The sequence below is a fragment of the Argiope bruennichi genome, chromosome 10, assembly GCF_947563725.1.
Source record: "Argiope bruennichi chromosome 10, qqArgBrue1.1, whole genome shotgun sequence".
NCBI lineage: Eukaryota > Metazoa > Arthropoda > Arachnida > Araneae > Araneidae > Argiope > Argiope bruennichi.
In genome coordinates this window covers 23,360,482-23,378,879 of record NC_079160.1, presented here as the reverse complement: position 1 = coordinate 23,378,879, position 18,398 = coordinate 23,360,482, and the positions used below count along the sequence as shown (strand labels likewise).

At 28.7% G+C, this 18,398-nt stretch overlaps 1 protein-coding gene across 1 annotated transcript in view; it reads right to left on the bottom strand.

Annotated features, from left to right (window-relative positions):
- Window positions 1-18,398, bottom strand: part of LOC129988356 (synaptotagmin-9-like) — a 155,377-nt gene that overhangs the window by 38,852 nt on the left and 98,127 nt on the right. Inside the window, exons 4-5 of the mRNA XM_056096561.1 lie at window positions 15,177-15,373; window positions 6,486-6,590 (exon numbers count right to left, since the gene is read on the bottom strand). Coding sequence (XP_055952536.1) covers window positions 6,486-6,590; window positions 15,177-15,373 — 302 coding nt within the window. The remainder of the gene's footprint in view (window positions 1-6,485; window positions 6,591-15,176; window positions 15,374-18,398) is intronic.

Below are 18,398 nucleotides of genomic sequence, written 5' to 3'. Positions count from 1 at the left end.
CGAACGTTATTCATTCTCGAAATAAAAGTAAAAGTTTTCTTCCTTCATATTTAAATTAATTATTTGATTAATTTGCTCTACTAAAGCTAAGTTCATAATTAAGTAGAGATGAAATATTTATTCTATTGTGCTGCCAAAACGCCAAGTTTGGCTGAATTCGGCATTATGCATCGCTGCTAATATCTAGTTTATCGTTTAGTTGGATTATTGTTTCCAATTTCGAGTGCCAAATATTCATTTTGGAAGAAATTCCGGTAGTTGTAGGTCTTTTACGCTAGTCAAAACAAGTTTCGATTTTCGAACATTCATAGCACGTACGATTTGTATGCGTACCGCTACATGGCACAGGTCATTTTGCCACCCTTAATCAGGTAAATAACTGATTTCTAAACTAACAAACAGAAACAAAAACCATCATAGCAACAACAACAACTTCTTTTTTGTCATAAACTAGGCCTACAAGACATCAAACGTTGGATCATGTTTAATCGGATCCAACATTGACCAAGCCTTGTAATAGAAACACTTGACTAGCAATTGAGGGTTCTTTTGAGATAAACTTTGGATCAAATGTTTGAGTTAAAATTCGACATTTCGCATAACACCATTTTCAATAGGAATCAAGATTTGCAAATGGGATGAAAATGGATCCATTATGTTCAAGAGAAGTCCTTCTAGAAGAAGACTAGGAAAATTCCATTCTTCTATTAAAATAACTTATTTTCATACAGGATATTCTAAAATCTGGATCAAAATTTAACTGTAGAACAAGTTATTAATGCAGAAATAAGTCTTTTTTTTTCATAATTTACGATGGAATTGGAAAGCGACCGCTGTAAGAGATTCTTTTGCCAGCGAAGTAAGCAAAAGCAGAAGGTACACCAGATAAAGTTCACAACACATATTTAATAGAATACAAATATAAAATAACAGAATAATAAATTTGCATGAATAAAATACAAAACATGCGTAGCCTCGGATTGCAAGTCTTTTGAACATTTACTTTAAATACTTTATATTATTGTTGATGATGTGTCCTACTTGGCATTACATTTGTCATGCTGCATATGGCTTGTAATCCTATTATTTTAACAGCTAAATTGTTGTAACATTATAAAAACATATTCCATTTAATTCTTAATGTATATTTTAATTTGGTATATATGCTTTTAACATATTGGAAATGATCTCTCTTAAGACATCTTCCTTTTCTTTTGAGACCATATAATCAATTCTAAAAGGAAATTATTTCTACCCGCTTGGCCTACTTTTTAAGTTGTGCCATGATTTATGAATAATCTTATAGTTAAAGAGAAATATCATGTCGAAACTGTTTCATTCAGTGGTGGAGGAGTGGTCGTCTGTACCAAAGAAGAAGTTAGAGAGTGAGAATCTTCAATGAATTTCATCATACATTCTCAAAATATGCAGTCATCTATTCAGGATCTGTACACATACGTAACGAAGTCGCAATCAACAAACTTCGATATAACAATATTATTGAAAATGTTATTCTTAATTCTAGAATATTTACCAGAGCGTCGAGCTCAAACTCGGTGCTTGGTAAAATTAGCCCGGGCCATACTGCCGAGGACAAAGATACTGGGAACATTTTTTAATACATTGGTTCTATAAGTTGGAGTCATCTTTTTATAAAATGATCCTCTCAGAGAGGTGGATTCTGAAAATAGATGTCTTTTTAAGAAACCCTATAAAGCAGAACCTTTTCTATAACATTCAAATACCAACATGTTATAATTTTTTTTAAAAATCCCGGATTCAATTCATTTGTTTTAATAATTCTGTTAAAATTAGAGGTTAAAATATAGGCCGTTGGCTGTTCAAGTCAATTATTATTTGTAAATATATTCGTGAGCATTTGCAGTAACTTACTAATTTAATTACAAAGTAAAGGCTATAACAGTAGGTATAATAGCCTATGTTTCTATATATCTTACGCTATTTGCATTTAAGTCAAGTCAAGAAAATGAGAAACAAGAAAGAAAAAAAAACCGGAACGTTGCATCTTTTTGCTTCAGTTAGTTTTACTTTATCTTTTTGTAACAAATGTTTCCAAAAAAATCAAAAGAATCACATTGGAGTAACCCATAAATCTAATTTAGCTGAAAATCCATTTGAGATTAATGCGCTATGACACAGAAAATCGAATTGTCTTAAAGCTCGTCTTTCTTCTGGAGTTAACAATACGCTCTTCCAATGAATGCTTCAACACCTACGATTCGTTCAATTCAATGAAATACGCGAGGTTTTATTCAATTAGAAGCGTTGAGGTCGGTGAACCTAAATGTGATTTGTTGTGCAAATGAAGCATTAAATTGACTATCATTCGATCAATAACGACATCTGTAAGGCTCAGAATTAACTTCTGCTTGTTTGATTTTGTTAAAGTCAGATCAGTGAGCGAAATGTGTTTTAACACGATTCTATCTCCATTAAAACTAGAAAAATTAAGTAATCTTGTTAGCATTGGTCATGACGTTTACTGTCTAATTAGTATTCAATAAGAATCATGGTATAGTTTAATTAAAATTATTATTCAAAATTAAATGATTTGAAAAATTATTTTTCGTAATATTTCAATGATAAAATAGTTTTTTTTTCTTAAAATGCTAATGGTCCGCGTTTACTATATCTGCGCAAAATGATTAAATACAATCCATTTTATTTTTAAAATGGCTTAAAATTCGCTCAAATAATAATTTTCAAAATCATCGCCAAAGAAATATAGAACAATACAAAATGAAAACATATCGATGTAAATCTGAATAATCCATAGAACTTAATCTAATACCATTGGAATCTCAAAAATATAATATTTTTTAAAAATCGTAATCTAAAAATAACACCGAGGTCTAAGTTATTAATTTAATTTCTTTATTTTTTTATATTGTTTTACTTTTTGGTTTGTCAATTGCTGTCATATTTTAAGCCCACTAATTTTATAAAATAATTACATATTGTTTCAATTTTAATTCGAAAGAATAACCAAGAAAAGTATGATTAAAATTCCTCTTCCGAGATAATTAGAAAAAAGATTAAAATTTAATATGAAAATTAAAATAATAATCAATTTTTGTAATGAAGTAATTATTTGGTTGAGATATTTTAGAATATAAAATAAACTGTACAACTTTATCAGTCTGCATAAAAACTTATATGATTCGCCAGATAAGACAAAGAAATTATCGTTTATGTAACAAGTATGGAATAATCAAAGAAATTTATTTTTAGAAAATAATGCGTCATAATATGTAATATTACAAACCTTTCTGGAAGAACAAAAAATTCATTTTGTTCTTTGTAAGAGCCGCAATGAATATTAATACATTCTCTCTGCTTAATGTGTATGAAATGGTTCTTTTTCATCTAATTTCACAGATTTTGACATGGTTATTATGGATTTCAATCATAAAAACAAGTCCCAGCTATGCAATTATGCATTCAGATGTAAGATAACATGATATCAAGATTGTCAGTCATGCAAAAGAATGGCATAAAAGAACTCGACGCAACCTGTGAAACTGTTTTCAGTTTTTTTCTCCTGGCTTGGAAAATGTTCCTAATTTAGTCTTACGTGACATGTTTCGTGAAACAATAAATATAAACCGACAACAAAATTATTAGGAGTAAGATATTTATATTCCAACTTTTGCTACCGCTGGCAACTGTTGTTCTTCCAGAACGAAAATAACTACAAAATCGTTTGCGTTTTGAAAAGATCGCATGCAAGAAAGACGTGTTGCCAATACCAAGTTGCTAATTCTGCAGTCTGTTCGGAAGTTCCAATTACGTCACTGAAAAAGAGGTTTTGTTTGTTCTGAGAGTTATTTTACACGGTTACGAATTCACACGGGCAATCAAAGCTCTGTCCGGTTGCGTGATAGTGTTCTTTTCTTGTTCCAGTTTTGCTTTTGTGCCGGATCAATCCGGCTAGAATCGATCCAGTGGAAGCGTAAGGAGGATGTTTTAGGTGTCGGTTATGTTATGGGCTTTTGGCATGCAAAATCTGGGCAATGAATTTGCATATTTTTCAGAGTTTCGTTCAAGTAGCGAGTTTCTAAGTACATGATAGACCTAACTGGTAATGGGCCACTGTCAGTTTTAAAAGATGAATATAAATTTTATAGCTTGCATTGGCAGCAATAGGGGGAAATAATGATGCTGATTTATGGAACATTTTTAAACATAAGGCACTAATTTATGGCTTCTTTTAACTAGGTAGATATTAAAAGTTTTAAATGTCCTTGTTTCGTTTTAAATTATTGCTTTATGCATTGCATGGGATTTTCCAACATACAAATGGTTTGATTTTCAGAAAGAGTGTAACAATACAAAATCGAATTTTTCAGTGAAATTTATTTGTTAAGAAATAAAAGATGATGTATTAGTTCTATCAAAATTTTTGGAATAGGTTGTAAAATGTATTCCTTGCAGCATTAAAATATTCTTGATATCTTTCTTAATGAATTTCAGTAAATAAATAATATAAGCAAATAATGTTAATATACAATCATTTTAATTATTATGGTTAAAACACAAAGCAGCGAAACATTTTGTTAAGGAACCATATTTTGAAATGCGGTAAAAAAAAAGTGTAAGACATTGCATGTATACCGATATGCAACATATTGCATAGGTTAAAATTACAGCAAATGCATTTCGTTATTTCACGTAATAGTAAATAATTAAATATAGTTTCTAAAAAATATCAGTTTATTTATAGACATAAAAATTCTTTGCACTTTTACTAATTTGCAAAAGATGAAATAATTGATTATTGATGTTGTCGAAGTCATTTTCCCAAAAATATTTATTACAGCTTCGTAGATGAAAGGTATTCGAACATATTTCACAAGATTACAATAAAAAAACAGCTTTTAATCTGTTCTTTTCAAAAAAAAAAGTTTAATGTAAATTTGTAGATTTATAAATTTTTATGAAATAAAACTATACAGTGAATATTGGTTCGGTATTTTATTTGTTTTACAAAATTCAACTAAATTTTTCTTAAAGCAAAAGAATATAGCTTGCAGCATATTTCAGCATGGTGTTTCCTAGGAGCCTGTCACTAATGATAAAAGATTATTGAAGCAACGCATTTCTTTAAATTTAAAAACAGAAAAATTGCTTTAAAAAGAACATTAAAAAAGAATATTTTAAATATTTAGATGGCTGTGTTGTCTTATTGTTTTTTACTGGTTAGTATAGTTCTTAAAGAGAAGTCCTTATCAAATAATTTCTAAATTCTTATCTAAATAACATAATTTTTAATTATACTCTAGTTCTGACTTTATTTTTCTGTTTTTTTTTTGTTTTAAAGTGATTGACACATTTAACAAACTAAATTGTTATTCGAAAACTATTATTTATACTATTTTAATTCATAATTTTTATTCATTAATGAATATTTTCCAACGAAGTAAATTCAAATACTATTATTGTTTTAATCAGAATTGTAACGGTGCATATGCTTTGTTATAATTCTCATAAACAATCAGAAATAATCTTTAGAAATCAGACATTGCTCATTTTGCATCTTGATTTTAATGTAGTGATAGCATTCAGCAAATAATAAAAATTATACTTAAATTACATCTTTCTAATTGAAAATTCTATGCTTTTTTTACTTTCTAGCCATCGAACGTGGTGTGGCTTTAATTTTACAAAAAGAAAATATTGTTATGATAAAAAAAAATCGAACTACGGTTTTTGACGAATCGCCACATTTCAGAGTTCCCTGAATCTAAAAAACGCATTTTTGAAATTATGTCTATCACTGTCTGTGGACACGATACCTCAAAACCTCTTTGAGGAAGATGGATGAAATTTAATATGTGGCTTTTTTAATGAAACTTATAGATTTCTATCAATTTTTGAACGAAATCTTTTCCCACGAAGTTTATTTATCAAAACATAATGACCACAGGACACAAAATACCACTTGGATAAAAATTATCAGACAGTTTTAGCATCTAAAGTGTAGATCTGAACCCAATTCTGAATTAAATCCTTCACGGATTGATCGTCTGTTAATTTGTACATTGCCTTAACTAAAAAACGCAAAACTCAAGAAAGCAGATAAATGAAATTTTGTATATGATGTTATTACTATAATTGCAATTCTATGTCAAATTTAGGCTTTAATCAGTCTCAAAAAAAAAAAGACTTACAAAATATATGCTGAGTTTTTCTCAACAATAACAAGAAGTCCAAAACGTTCATTCGCGATACAGCTATCATTATACACATACGATAAAAATCTTCTAGAAATTAAACTTCATTCTTAGTTTTCTACGTTTCGTCATAAACAGATGATAAAATGTTTTAGTTACAGTTTAGATGTCTGTGATTTAACTTTTCACTCTTCTTATATTTTAATTTTTGAAATTTCAAAATACTTCGCAGCTGACAAGAAAAACAAAATAGATAAGTTCTGTTGATTTAAATTTAATTTCGTTACGCACCCTTGTTTGAAACTTCTTTTTCCGATCTGGCAACAAGTAGAGCTTTATATAGGGATCCGATGTTCCAGAAAAGTCCTTTGCTGGTAGATCTCGAGCCATAAGTATCTGAAAAAAAATGACATAAAAATTAAAATGTAATTGAACCATAAGAATTGAACTATTTTTTGCTTTAAGATAAAAACAATCGATAATAAATAAATAAAATCGATAAAAGTTTTGATGTTTTTCCATCATAATTGCAAAATATATTACAGCACAAAGATAAAGTCTTTTACCACCTTAAATCTCAACAAATGATTTTTTTCAATGGTACTAATTTTGTTACAATACAATTTTATTTGTCTGTTTTGGATAAATTTTTAAATATTTTAATTTATTTTATAACAATATAATTAATTGTTGACAAGAAATTTGCTAAAAATATTTCGTTCCGAATTTTCTTTGCAGTGATATTGAAGACAATATGAAGACACGGCTTGTTTTACCAATCTGAATACGTTTCTCTTTGCTTTTACTAAAAATAAATAAATAAAAATAAATAAATAATTCTAATAAATAAATTCTGCCTGCTTTTTAAAAGTGTCGCCCATACCCAAAAAAAATCAACTGCGAACATTTTTTAATAGATATTCTTTAAAAAATACTGCTGTTCTTTTCTGTAATATAATTGGTCGTACAATAAAAATACATTGCTATTCTTATACTTCGAAAAATTTCTTTTTTATTTTAGTACACTGAGTTTTTGTTGAATCAGAGAAATTTTCATTGAATAATCTTCCATATCATAGCATAAATTATAAAACGTATTCTGTAATACACACAAAAATTCATTACAGAACGATTCTACTTTTTATAAAAGAATATGTTGAGTTTTAGCAAGAAAGTTATAGTATTAAATAAAGTTAATCGTTTCTGTTTTAATTAAAAGTTTACATTTTAAGTAAGTTGACACAAAATTAAGGAGATTCACACTACAATGAATAGAATGGTGTAAGGCTCCTGAAATAATTCGCTGCATGTCTATAAATACTAAAATTTAAAGTTCAAAAATTCCTTGCCAAGAAAGATATTAAGAACAAATTACAACATAATAAATTAAATTTTTAGAAACCAGTTCTCTCTGTGAACCATCTGATCGTCAAAAGTGGCTAGTAAATTATAATAAAGAGCAAATATTTTATTATTTATCTGCTTCAGAATAAATTGAGTTGTTTACAAAAGTGAAACAAGTGAAGTGTTTACAAAAGTGAAAAAGTGAAACAAGTGAAGTCAAACACAAGTGAAAGTGAGGCAAGTCCATTTTTGAAAAAAATGGAAGTAATGGTAGTTATAGATAAAACTTATGATCTTTTTATGTGTAAAGAATTTAAAGTAAAAAAAAAAATCAGATTCTAGTATTTTGGAGATGGGAGTTTTAGCTCTTAACAGTATTAAAAATCTGTTTATTTTGAAAGTGGTGCAAGTCCATATTAGTTTGAAATTATTTTTGACCGAATATATTACGGCAAAATTTAGCTCCGGTTGCTATATGATGAAACAAATGTGGCCGTTTGATATCTATCTTTGATAATGAAGATCGGTGGTTGTACAGTATTTCATAAATAATAAAAAGTATATCTTAATTTTGTGTTTCGATAATAATATCTTTACTTCCAACACCGACTGTTCAGTCCAGTGACAATGAAATAAATATCATTAATCACAAATTTTTGTTGTCAGAACTTTCAATTTTACCGAACGATCGTGATTTTGTAGTGGTAGAAATGACAATCCGGAAAACCAGTTCTTTGTATATTCCCCAGGATTAACATAAAGTAATACGAAATTGTCGAAGACATAACAAGTGTTTACTATATGAAATGAAATGCTGATATTTAACCCAACCTTTGAAGAAAGCGGTTTTAAAAAGAAATAAAAATACCGATGGAGAAACCGTGAATTGTTTACTATCAGATTTACAAGGGATGCACCATACAAAATGTTCTACAAAACTTCAATAGAACGAAATGCTGAATTTAAAATGATCGATTTGTCACCACAACCAGGAAGAGCATGTAATTTCAGAAATATAAAATTATCTTTTATGTATTAAAAAAAGGAGATCTATTACATCTGAAAAATGCAAGGACAGGATGGATTTATTACCAAACTAGCCGCCTTTGGCGACCAGCCGGTTCGCCAATCTTAATGTTCGTTTAAATTTTAATAATTAAATAGGTTGAACCAGAGTTTAACCCCCTTCTTCGCCAAGTTGCGATAACGCGCCAAAGCTGGTACTATAATTGAACATCTGCTCCTTTGCTTTTGAACATTTCACAAGACCGTTGTTGGTGATTTTTAAAAATTGTGCTAAGCAGGAGGTTAAACTCCGGTCGTACCATTAAATATTTTACGCAATTCCAACTTTAATAGATTCTTCAGCAAAATATTTTAAAACTTAAAATTTTGATAGTCATATAATTCACTCATAATATTATAAAGGCCTTCAGTCATAACGTGATATGTATCTCTCTATGGTATCTATATGGTAATATATGCGATAGTATATCGAAATAATAAATGATATTTTTATTCTTAGAGAAATAGTTTGCTATGCATATATTAAAGAGTACCAAGATTCCTCAATAATATTTTGACTGATTAGATCAATATAGTCATCGTTAAAACAACAAGAAATAAGTGCCTGCAGTGTTTACATATTTGTTTCGGATACCAATAACAGCATAAAAAAGCACCTAACTAATCACAGAGAGCTTCAAAGTATTTGCATCGATCTCTGTTTACCAGACAAAGAGAGCCGGATGTTTACGTCAGTGAGCCAAAACAGCGCTTAATGGATTAACTAGTATTATTCATAAGTTCGTGATATTCAAAACATCTTTCCGGTCCTTATTATAATAGCTCTCCCTAACTAGTTTATTAAGCAAATCGCTTTTGGAATTTGCTTTCGCATTTCAAATCTTCATATATCTCGCATTCTTTTGTGCCTTGAGTGAAGCATAAAGGATCGATCGAGGCTCAGGTGTGTTATCGAGATATTAAGATTCTGCTTTGATGATGGTGAGACGCCATTATTTTTCAAGCAACTAAGATTCTCTTTGAATAATGGGGGCACTAAAATATATCCAGTGTACGCTTTTTTACTGAAAAAAATTATAATCTAACACAATTTACAGTTTCGCAAATGATATTGTTATAAATTTGTAGTATCGCTTCAAATTCGCAATAGTATCTACCCTTTAGTTTTTTGAAAAGGAAGAGAGTTTTACAGGTATCGTAATGGTTGCCGAATGAAGCTTGAAGATATCGTAATGGCACCGAGCCAATCAGCCGAAGTTTTAGCTACAAAGCTGGTAACAATTTGGCAACTTCGCGAAAAATTTGGTGACAAAAAAAAAAAAAAAAAAAAAAAAAAGGAGGCTCCTTAATATTTGTAAATCCTGGCTATAACATTATTTGGATTCAAATTCAAGCGTTTCTTCTAGAACATTCGATGCCCTGATACGAGGCCTCTAAAAGTACAGGCTCATTGAAGTGAGTAATTAATCGGTTGAATTGAGCTCAAACGAGTAGTTCAGCGAAGCCTCTGTTATCTGCAGGGAATTTTCCTTGAACACTTTGTGCTATTGCGATTTTTCAATTGTAATTTACTGTTTGTATGTTGTTGATTTCTCCAAGTATTATTTTGTGTGTTTCTACTATGTTTTGTTTCGTGTATTTCGTGAGATTTTCTTTCTTTTTTTGTAGAATAAAGCAATACTATCCTTTACTTCACACATTGGAATTTTCACCGTATACTCACCAGATTTGATTTTTCCATTATAATAAAGTCACGTACAAGATTTTGAGCTCTCAGCAACATATATAAAGGAAATGCATGTTTGTGTGCGTGCGTGTGTGTGTGTGTGTGGGAGTGGTGACTGAAGTGACTAGAGATATATCTATCGCATCACCACTATGAAATTTGGCGCACAGGCAGTCTTACGGGTTTCTGAACGCATATCGAAACTCGAATTCCAAAATTAATCAAGGAAAATTTTTTATTTAATGCTTTGTGTTTTTTGCGAGATTTTTATGTGTATTTGCCTGTAGTATAGTTTGTAATTATTGTAGCAAAACAAACAAATTGCACCGGCGGAAAGACAATTACTTTTCTCATGAATTTTCTTCTCCTCTGGCTTAATTTAAGGAATTTTGGAAAATTTTTAAAAATTAATATTAATTGGCCCGATCTTTTTCTGAAAAAAATATAAAAATTAAAACTGAAATTAATTGCATGCGATAATTCCATTTTAGTTACTTTTTTCAAATTTTTTTGTGACCATTATTTAAACATATCTCTCAGATTTTGAACAACAGCAATAAAAATGCTCTTATTGATTGATTTTAAATTAATTGCTTTCCAGATCAGTTCCCAGATAATTTTTTCACTGATCCAGCCAGAGAAAAAATAAAATTGTTCCCAGGAGAGGGTTTACACCTACACTGATTTGGTAAGGTGTTACGTTAGATAACCAAGAAAATTTATGTATACAAAACGCTTAAACAAATGCAAATCAGGGCCAAATTATTAATTACTATTTGGTAATAGCTCACAAGTTTGGATTGGCGGAAAGTCTGAGACAACAGATTTTATTTTTAGTGAGACAGTTTGTGAAAAATTGAAATTAAAGACAGGATTCATTATAATGTTATTGCACAGTTTAACTGTAGCAAAAAGTTTATCCAATGGAATTCAATTACAAACAAAGTACAACATTATAGAGGTAAAATGCATTGGTTCTTCAAATGGCGAGATATGTTTTATTCCATGAATATGCGGGTCCAACAGTGTTGGATATTTTAATATTTTTCTTGTGCCTATAAAAACACATATTATGTTTTTCAATTCATTATTGCTTTATTTCTTATTCTTTTAAAGACAGCCATTTATATTATTTTAAATTTTATTTTTAAAGTTTACTATGTAATGATTTAGAAGTGGGTATCTTATTCTTATATTTCATTTTGAAAGAGTATTATGTGATGATTTAGGTTATCTTATTTTTGTTGAAAAAATGTGTGCTAAAATAAAATTTGCAATTAAAAGAAATTTTTTAATAGAATTGGGGAAAGTAATTGAAAGACAAAGTTTTGTGTTTAAAATTTTGGCTCATAAATTATGATGAAGACGATTAATCGCAAATTCTTGGAAAAACATCTGTAACTGTTTCTACAAAGGATTTAGATTTTAGGGAAGACAAAATATGAGTATGCATTAATTCAAATTTCGTTAGTAACTTTTTGTGTGTGTGGTCTTCTGAGCTTCAATAGAATTCATATTTTATGACATTGACTTTTATTATATACCCCTGAAAATATCGAAGATAAGAACATATAATTATAAAATTTCATATATTTTAAAACATGACAATTACTTACTAAATATAATTCAAGGATTTTTTTTTGTATTGAACTAATGCATAAAAACCTTTTCTTTACTGAATTTTCACAAAGAAATATTTATGATTTAAAAATTAAAAGAAGATTCAAATTTCTAATCCGAAATTTTAGAGCATAGTAATGTTTTATACTTGATTTGTCTATTAAAACAAGCATGATTTTGTTTTTAGAAGTCTACTCTTAATTATATATTAGCAAGAACGAACAAAAAATAAAATTATTGAATATCGCAACGCTCCTGATTATAAATCCAGAAATTGAGAGAAAATAAAAAGTATTGTTGCAATATATACTTAAAATATTGGTACCCTTTACCTATCCTCCCCCCTCTCTGTTGATAAAAAAATGCAAACCATCACTAATAATTTTGGGAAAAATTTGGCACTTTATATATAATGGAATTTGGCGATCTTGGTGTTTTATGTGTAATGGAGCTTGGCGATCTTGGCTTAATATGAAAACAGCCAAATAAACCCATGGGTCGTAAAAGTAAATAAGTACTAATTTTAAAAATTTCCAAAAATTAGAGAAATTTTTTAAGGGAAATAAAATTGATCTGATCTTATTGGAAAACTTATTTTTAAAATTTTGTATTAGTGTAAAAATGGATTTTTGGGCAATAACATTCATGAAGTTATTGTGAAGAAGTATTAAAATACTGATTAATTTTTAGCTACAATTTAAGTTTGAAAATCTCTTTTTTTTATTGAGCACGTATTTCTCAGGAAATAATTATGTACCAAATTTGATAGCTTCAAGTGTAAAAGTAATCTTATATAATGCTTTTAAATATTTTTCTATAATGTATTTTACAATTTACAATAGTATGGCAGAATAAGATGTATCATGCTTTATAACATGTTAATATTATAAATATATTATCATGTTATAAAACAATGTATCGTGTTTGGTCATGATTTTGGAAAATAATTCTTACGTTAACTGACTAAATCAAAAAATATCTACTCAGACTAAATCACAAGTATCTACTTTGGAATTCAGGTCTACATACACATAGATAATGTTTCTTAGATGCAGAAAATAGATATTTATCTACCAATTAATAAAATGGTAACAAAATTTCATAGAGGAGTATCAAAAATTACCATAGTTTTTCCTAATGTTTTTATTATCTTAAATGACTGCCGATTATTTAACATCATAAAAATAAATGTAACAAAGCGTTATATGCGTTATTAACTTATCTTCATCGGTAATTTACATTTCCCTGCCATTTTTATGCAGGAAAACCTTATACATTCCCCAAAATAGCTGAAATTGCGTTGAGTGGATAACATTTTGGTCACTAAAATTGGCAACAAGCCAGTTACAATGGTGGTGATCCGTATAAATTTGCTGAAAATGTATTTGTATCTAGATATGCTTTGTTTGCGAACGTTTACGGAATATTTATCGCATAAAAAGAAAAAGAAAAGAAAAGAAATCTCCAAAGCTGCTTAGTTTCACTTTCTGTTTCGGTTATATTTGTCTTCAGCTATAATTGTTGCAAAGAAGTGGGATATTTTGTTTTATGGCCAACATTTTGTTCTACATGGTGGCATTTTTTATGTTTGTAATTTTTTAAACCTACCTGTTTATTTATAATATTTTAGCGAGTTATTTTTTCAATGCCTGCAAAAAACTTCTATGTTACTGAAATATAAATGAAAGGAAACTGAAACGCCCTTTGCCCAAGGTAAGAAAGAAATGAATTTTACGATCAAAATAACCAATAGAAAAAAAGAATGTAGCATTTACACAGCTATTCTGTTAAGTTAAAAATATCTGAAAAAAAAGCTGCTTTATGTATTCTTACATACAAAGTATACAAAAAGAAAAGTTCGAAATCGTCAAAAAATTCGATCTTTTGATTTCAACGAATCTATGCATTTCTGATATCTACGAGTCCGAAAAATATATCTTTAAAATGATATTTCCCTATTTATGAATATGATAATTCAAAAATATTTTGAGAAAAATGTCTCTACACCAAATATATAGATTTCTACCGAATTATTATTAATTCACAAGACGTTTGTTCAGTCTGTCCTAATGTTAGTGAACACGATTACCATTAAACATAAAATGTTAAATGAATATAATTCGATGTACAGTTTTAGCATCTAAAATGTTGAAGAGAATCGAATTTTGAATCACGATCTATCTGTTCGAGTGCTAGTGAGTACGATGTGATAACTATAAAATGTAAAGAATTTAATGGATAAAATTTGATACAATTTTTATATCTAAAATACTGATTAGAATCAAATTTTGAACCGAATCTGTTCACGAATTGACCGACTGTAGATTTGTACATTCGCATGCATATAAGCGCGAAAATTCAAAAATGAAGCGGAATAGATAAATAAAATTTGATATGTGATCGTGTGACTAAAATAGTGGTTTTATATCAGATTTAATTTCAATCGGTCCACAAAAAGATGCCCAAAATATTATTATGTGTTTATAATATTGGTTACCTGCTCAGTAAATCACCTGATTAGATTCGTAGTTTTACGGATATCTCTAAAAAATGCTAAATAGATGCCAGAGCAAAGACGCGCCTTCGGCAATCTTGGCTAGATTAATTAAGATCAATTAAGACTCGAGTTCCGACATTTGTTCTAGAACATTCGATGCCCTGGCACGGAATCTATAAAAACCTGATCGAAAGAATCAATCAGGCATTTGACTAGAAACGTGAGTAATTTAATGAAGTATCTCCTAGATCATCTACGAATCATCTTACTCCGCTACCGATTTGCTGCTTTTGCATTGCTATTTACTATAAGTAGCTTTTTTGTATACTTTATGTGTTTTGTTACCTCTGTATTCGTATTTTTGTGTAGGATAAAGTGTCGTTATCTCTTTCCGAATCTCTTGATCTTTCTTCTTACAAGCCAAGGGCTAATATTTTTGTTGTTCCCAAACGAAATATAATCTTCTGTTTTTCACCATATTAAGACAGTCACAATGTTATGCGCATTATTCTGAAAATAAAAATCTGAGCACTCATTGTGTTTACAGTCATGCCCAAGAATGGAATTTTTATATGGGAGGAAGAGGAAATAACACCTTTATTAATGATAGCAAGAGAAACTTTTGGGGAGATACTACCTCTAACTTCGTAAAAATGTTACCAGTATGCATATTCGTTGAGACCTGGTTTGGTATATGGAAATTTATTTTTTAATGGTGATATATATAAAAAGGAATAGATACAGTTATTTAACTTTATCGAAGTCTTACCTTGACGATGAGTCCTTCTACGTCGTGATCGTATCTCAGGGTGAAGGTGAGTTTACCACAGGATGCTCCCTGTTCGGTACCGTCGCCCAGGAGGTCCGTGCCACTGTCTGCTGACCATTGCCGCATCACGTCCTGCTGGTAGAGCTCCGGACGGATACGGCCGATAGACTGGCTGTCCCTCTGAGAGATGTTGCATACTGGAAACATAATGTAAGCATTTAATTTGGGATAAAAAGAATTTATTCCGATATTCCATTAAAAAAAGACAAAATAAATAGTCTGCGCATAAATCTGAGAATATTATGTTTTAGCTCATCATACCGTGATATTTGTCACAGAAGCCTTTTTTTGGCGTTATTTTGTTTTATTACTACGTTAGAAGCAGTATGTGAAAAGCATTTACATATTTAAAATAATAGGAAAACAGAAAAAAAAATCTCCAAGCGCATTGAAGCGTTCGATTTCGCCAATTTTTATTTCATATCAAAGTTCAAGTTCATGTACTTAGATATGTCGTCATTGATCAACTGCTCACCATTTACATGCAGTTGTAAGAGAAGTTCTAAAAATATTATTACATTTCACATTCTCTATGAAGAACTACATTGACAGCATCTCCAAAGCACAATCATTGGATCAATTTTACGAATTTTTATTTTATATGAAAACTTATAATTCCTAGAGACGTCATCAATGGCCAGCTGCTATTCAACCTTCTAGTTCCAATGATTTCACAAAATAAGACTCTGGCAGAGCCCACACTCGACATATAAAGCGATTTTGCCAATTTTATTCGCTAGTAAATTTCGCCACTTCTGAAATATTATTAACTAAACAGAAAACGACTATTTATTATTTAACAATTTATTATTTAATTATTCATTTTCATAATTTAAAACAAAATTTTCTCTTGTTGTGATTAGATACAGCTCATCGAAATTGCTAGACATGATTAAATTAATACTATTAATATGCTGGGCCAATAAATCTTCACCGAAGGAGGTTAGTTTCTCATTAACGCAAAAACATAAGTAATTATAGCATGGATATTCCCAGTTTTATCAGTTCCTCCATATCAATAAATATGTTTTAATTCATATCATTTTTGTTTTTGCCGAGATTAATTTACAACTTTAATTTTTAATCAACAGTTATCATTCCAAATCAGGAAATTTTTTATTAAAAAATCAATGGAAATTGTATATTCATAATTAGTACTTTAATAAATAAATACATTCATTTAAAAACATTACTTAAAATATTTACTTAAAATTTAAATTTTTTGGTAGAATTTATTCAACATACCTTCACGAAATACCTCAACAATTTTAATTTATTAGTTTCTAACCGGATATTCTTTAAAACATAAAAGCTATTTTAGAGCTGAGATGAGAACTTACAATTTTATCTTAAATTTTTTTTAAAATTATTATTAAATTTCAATTAAATATAATGCTTAAAATAGTTTAAAATAAATAACGAAATATTACATAATTTATAATTAACTCAGATATAAATCATACACAGCAGCAAAAATTAGTTGTGAATATGTTGTTCTAAAGATAACGTGAATTTAATCTTTGTTGCCATCATATCAATCCAAATATTTATTGTTAAATACACTAAAAATTCTTATTAGAATCTGCAGAATTAGTCCAATAGAATATTTAAATATTAAATCATATATTAATATGCTGATTGATAAAGTAAAAAATTTTAAAAATAAGCGTATTATTATTACTCGTCATTTTTGGCAGATTAGAAAAACGATATTTCTATTACTTTTAACAAACGATATTTCTATTATTTTTAACAAACGATATTTCTATTATTTTTAACAAACGATATTTCTAATTCTTTTTAATAGGATATTTCAAAACACCAATTTATTTTTTCCAAACGATAGTTGGTTTTAAAAGATTTTCATTGAAAAGCAATAAACATATCATCACTAGTATATAAAAATCGTTTATTTCTGTTAAAGTAAAATAGCGAGATTTCATGAATTATCTTACCAAACAGTTTCACTATCCGAAATTATCACAACTGTTATTGTTATCTACAATGATCACAGAGTTTGGTGTGATTCAATACAAAATTTTTCAGGAAATGCATCGATATAACCGGAACCAAGCACGAACGCTGCACGCAATTGAAAATATTCTAAACAGAAATTCTCTGTTTCATAACTGCTGAATTTATTTTATTGTTTACATTTTCTTCAGAGGTTTTTCCCATGTCTATCGCGTGATGGTACATTGCAATCTGCATCAGTCCCCACAAAGTTTAACTAATAGGTTGAACCGTATCTTCATACATCATCGATTCTGTCACGATAGTACCAACAACTAGACATATGCGTGTGTGTATGCAATTTTGTTTTGTTTAAGTTGTTCGAAAAAGCAAATGAAATCCTTTACAAAGATTCATACGAACCCAGAATAATCGAATACTTTGATTAAATTTTCTCAGAAAAATGCTCGATTCGTTTTCGTTTTGTATGTAAACACTAGTCTTTATGAAAATATATTTCTTTATTTGAATTCTTCTGGCATAGATAAGAATACATTTTTTAATAATGAAAATTAAATATAAAGCAATAAATTTCTGAAACAGAAATGAATAAAATATTCTCAGATTATTTTACATAATTAATATAATTATTACGTATTATTTTATTCCGAACAACCAGTTATTGATTTTTTTTTAAATTAGACATTTTTTTCTTTTATGATCATGTAAGAATATCAAATGAATTACTACTCTGAATATTATATTTATCAAATACATTTTAAAATTAATTACTTGAAGGATAGGAATATATTTTATTTTAAGTTATAGCAGATAAAAAATAAATTAAGAATTCATAAATAAAACTAGTTCATGTGTTAAAAAAGACTATAATTCAAATTTTTTTTTTATCGTTCTTTTTTCTTTTTTACAAAATATTACTTAAACGAAAAAGAAAAAGAAAAACATTTCATTGAATATTACATAGAAATTTCTTTTCTCAATTTTAATCCATTAATACTTAATAAAATATGCATTTTATAAACCTTTCTTTATTATTTAAAAAATTATTAGGAAATATTTTTCCTTATTCCAAAGAATACAAGCAACTCACAGAAAGCAATAACCAAAAACATATTTAATAATTCCATTGGATGTAGATACATAAACTGATTTCTTATAAACATTATCAGAAAAACAAAGAACAATTTT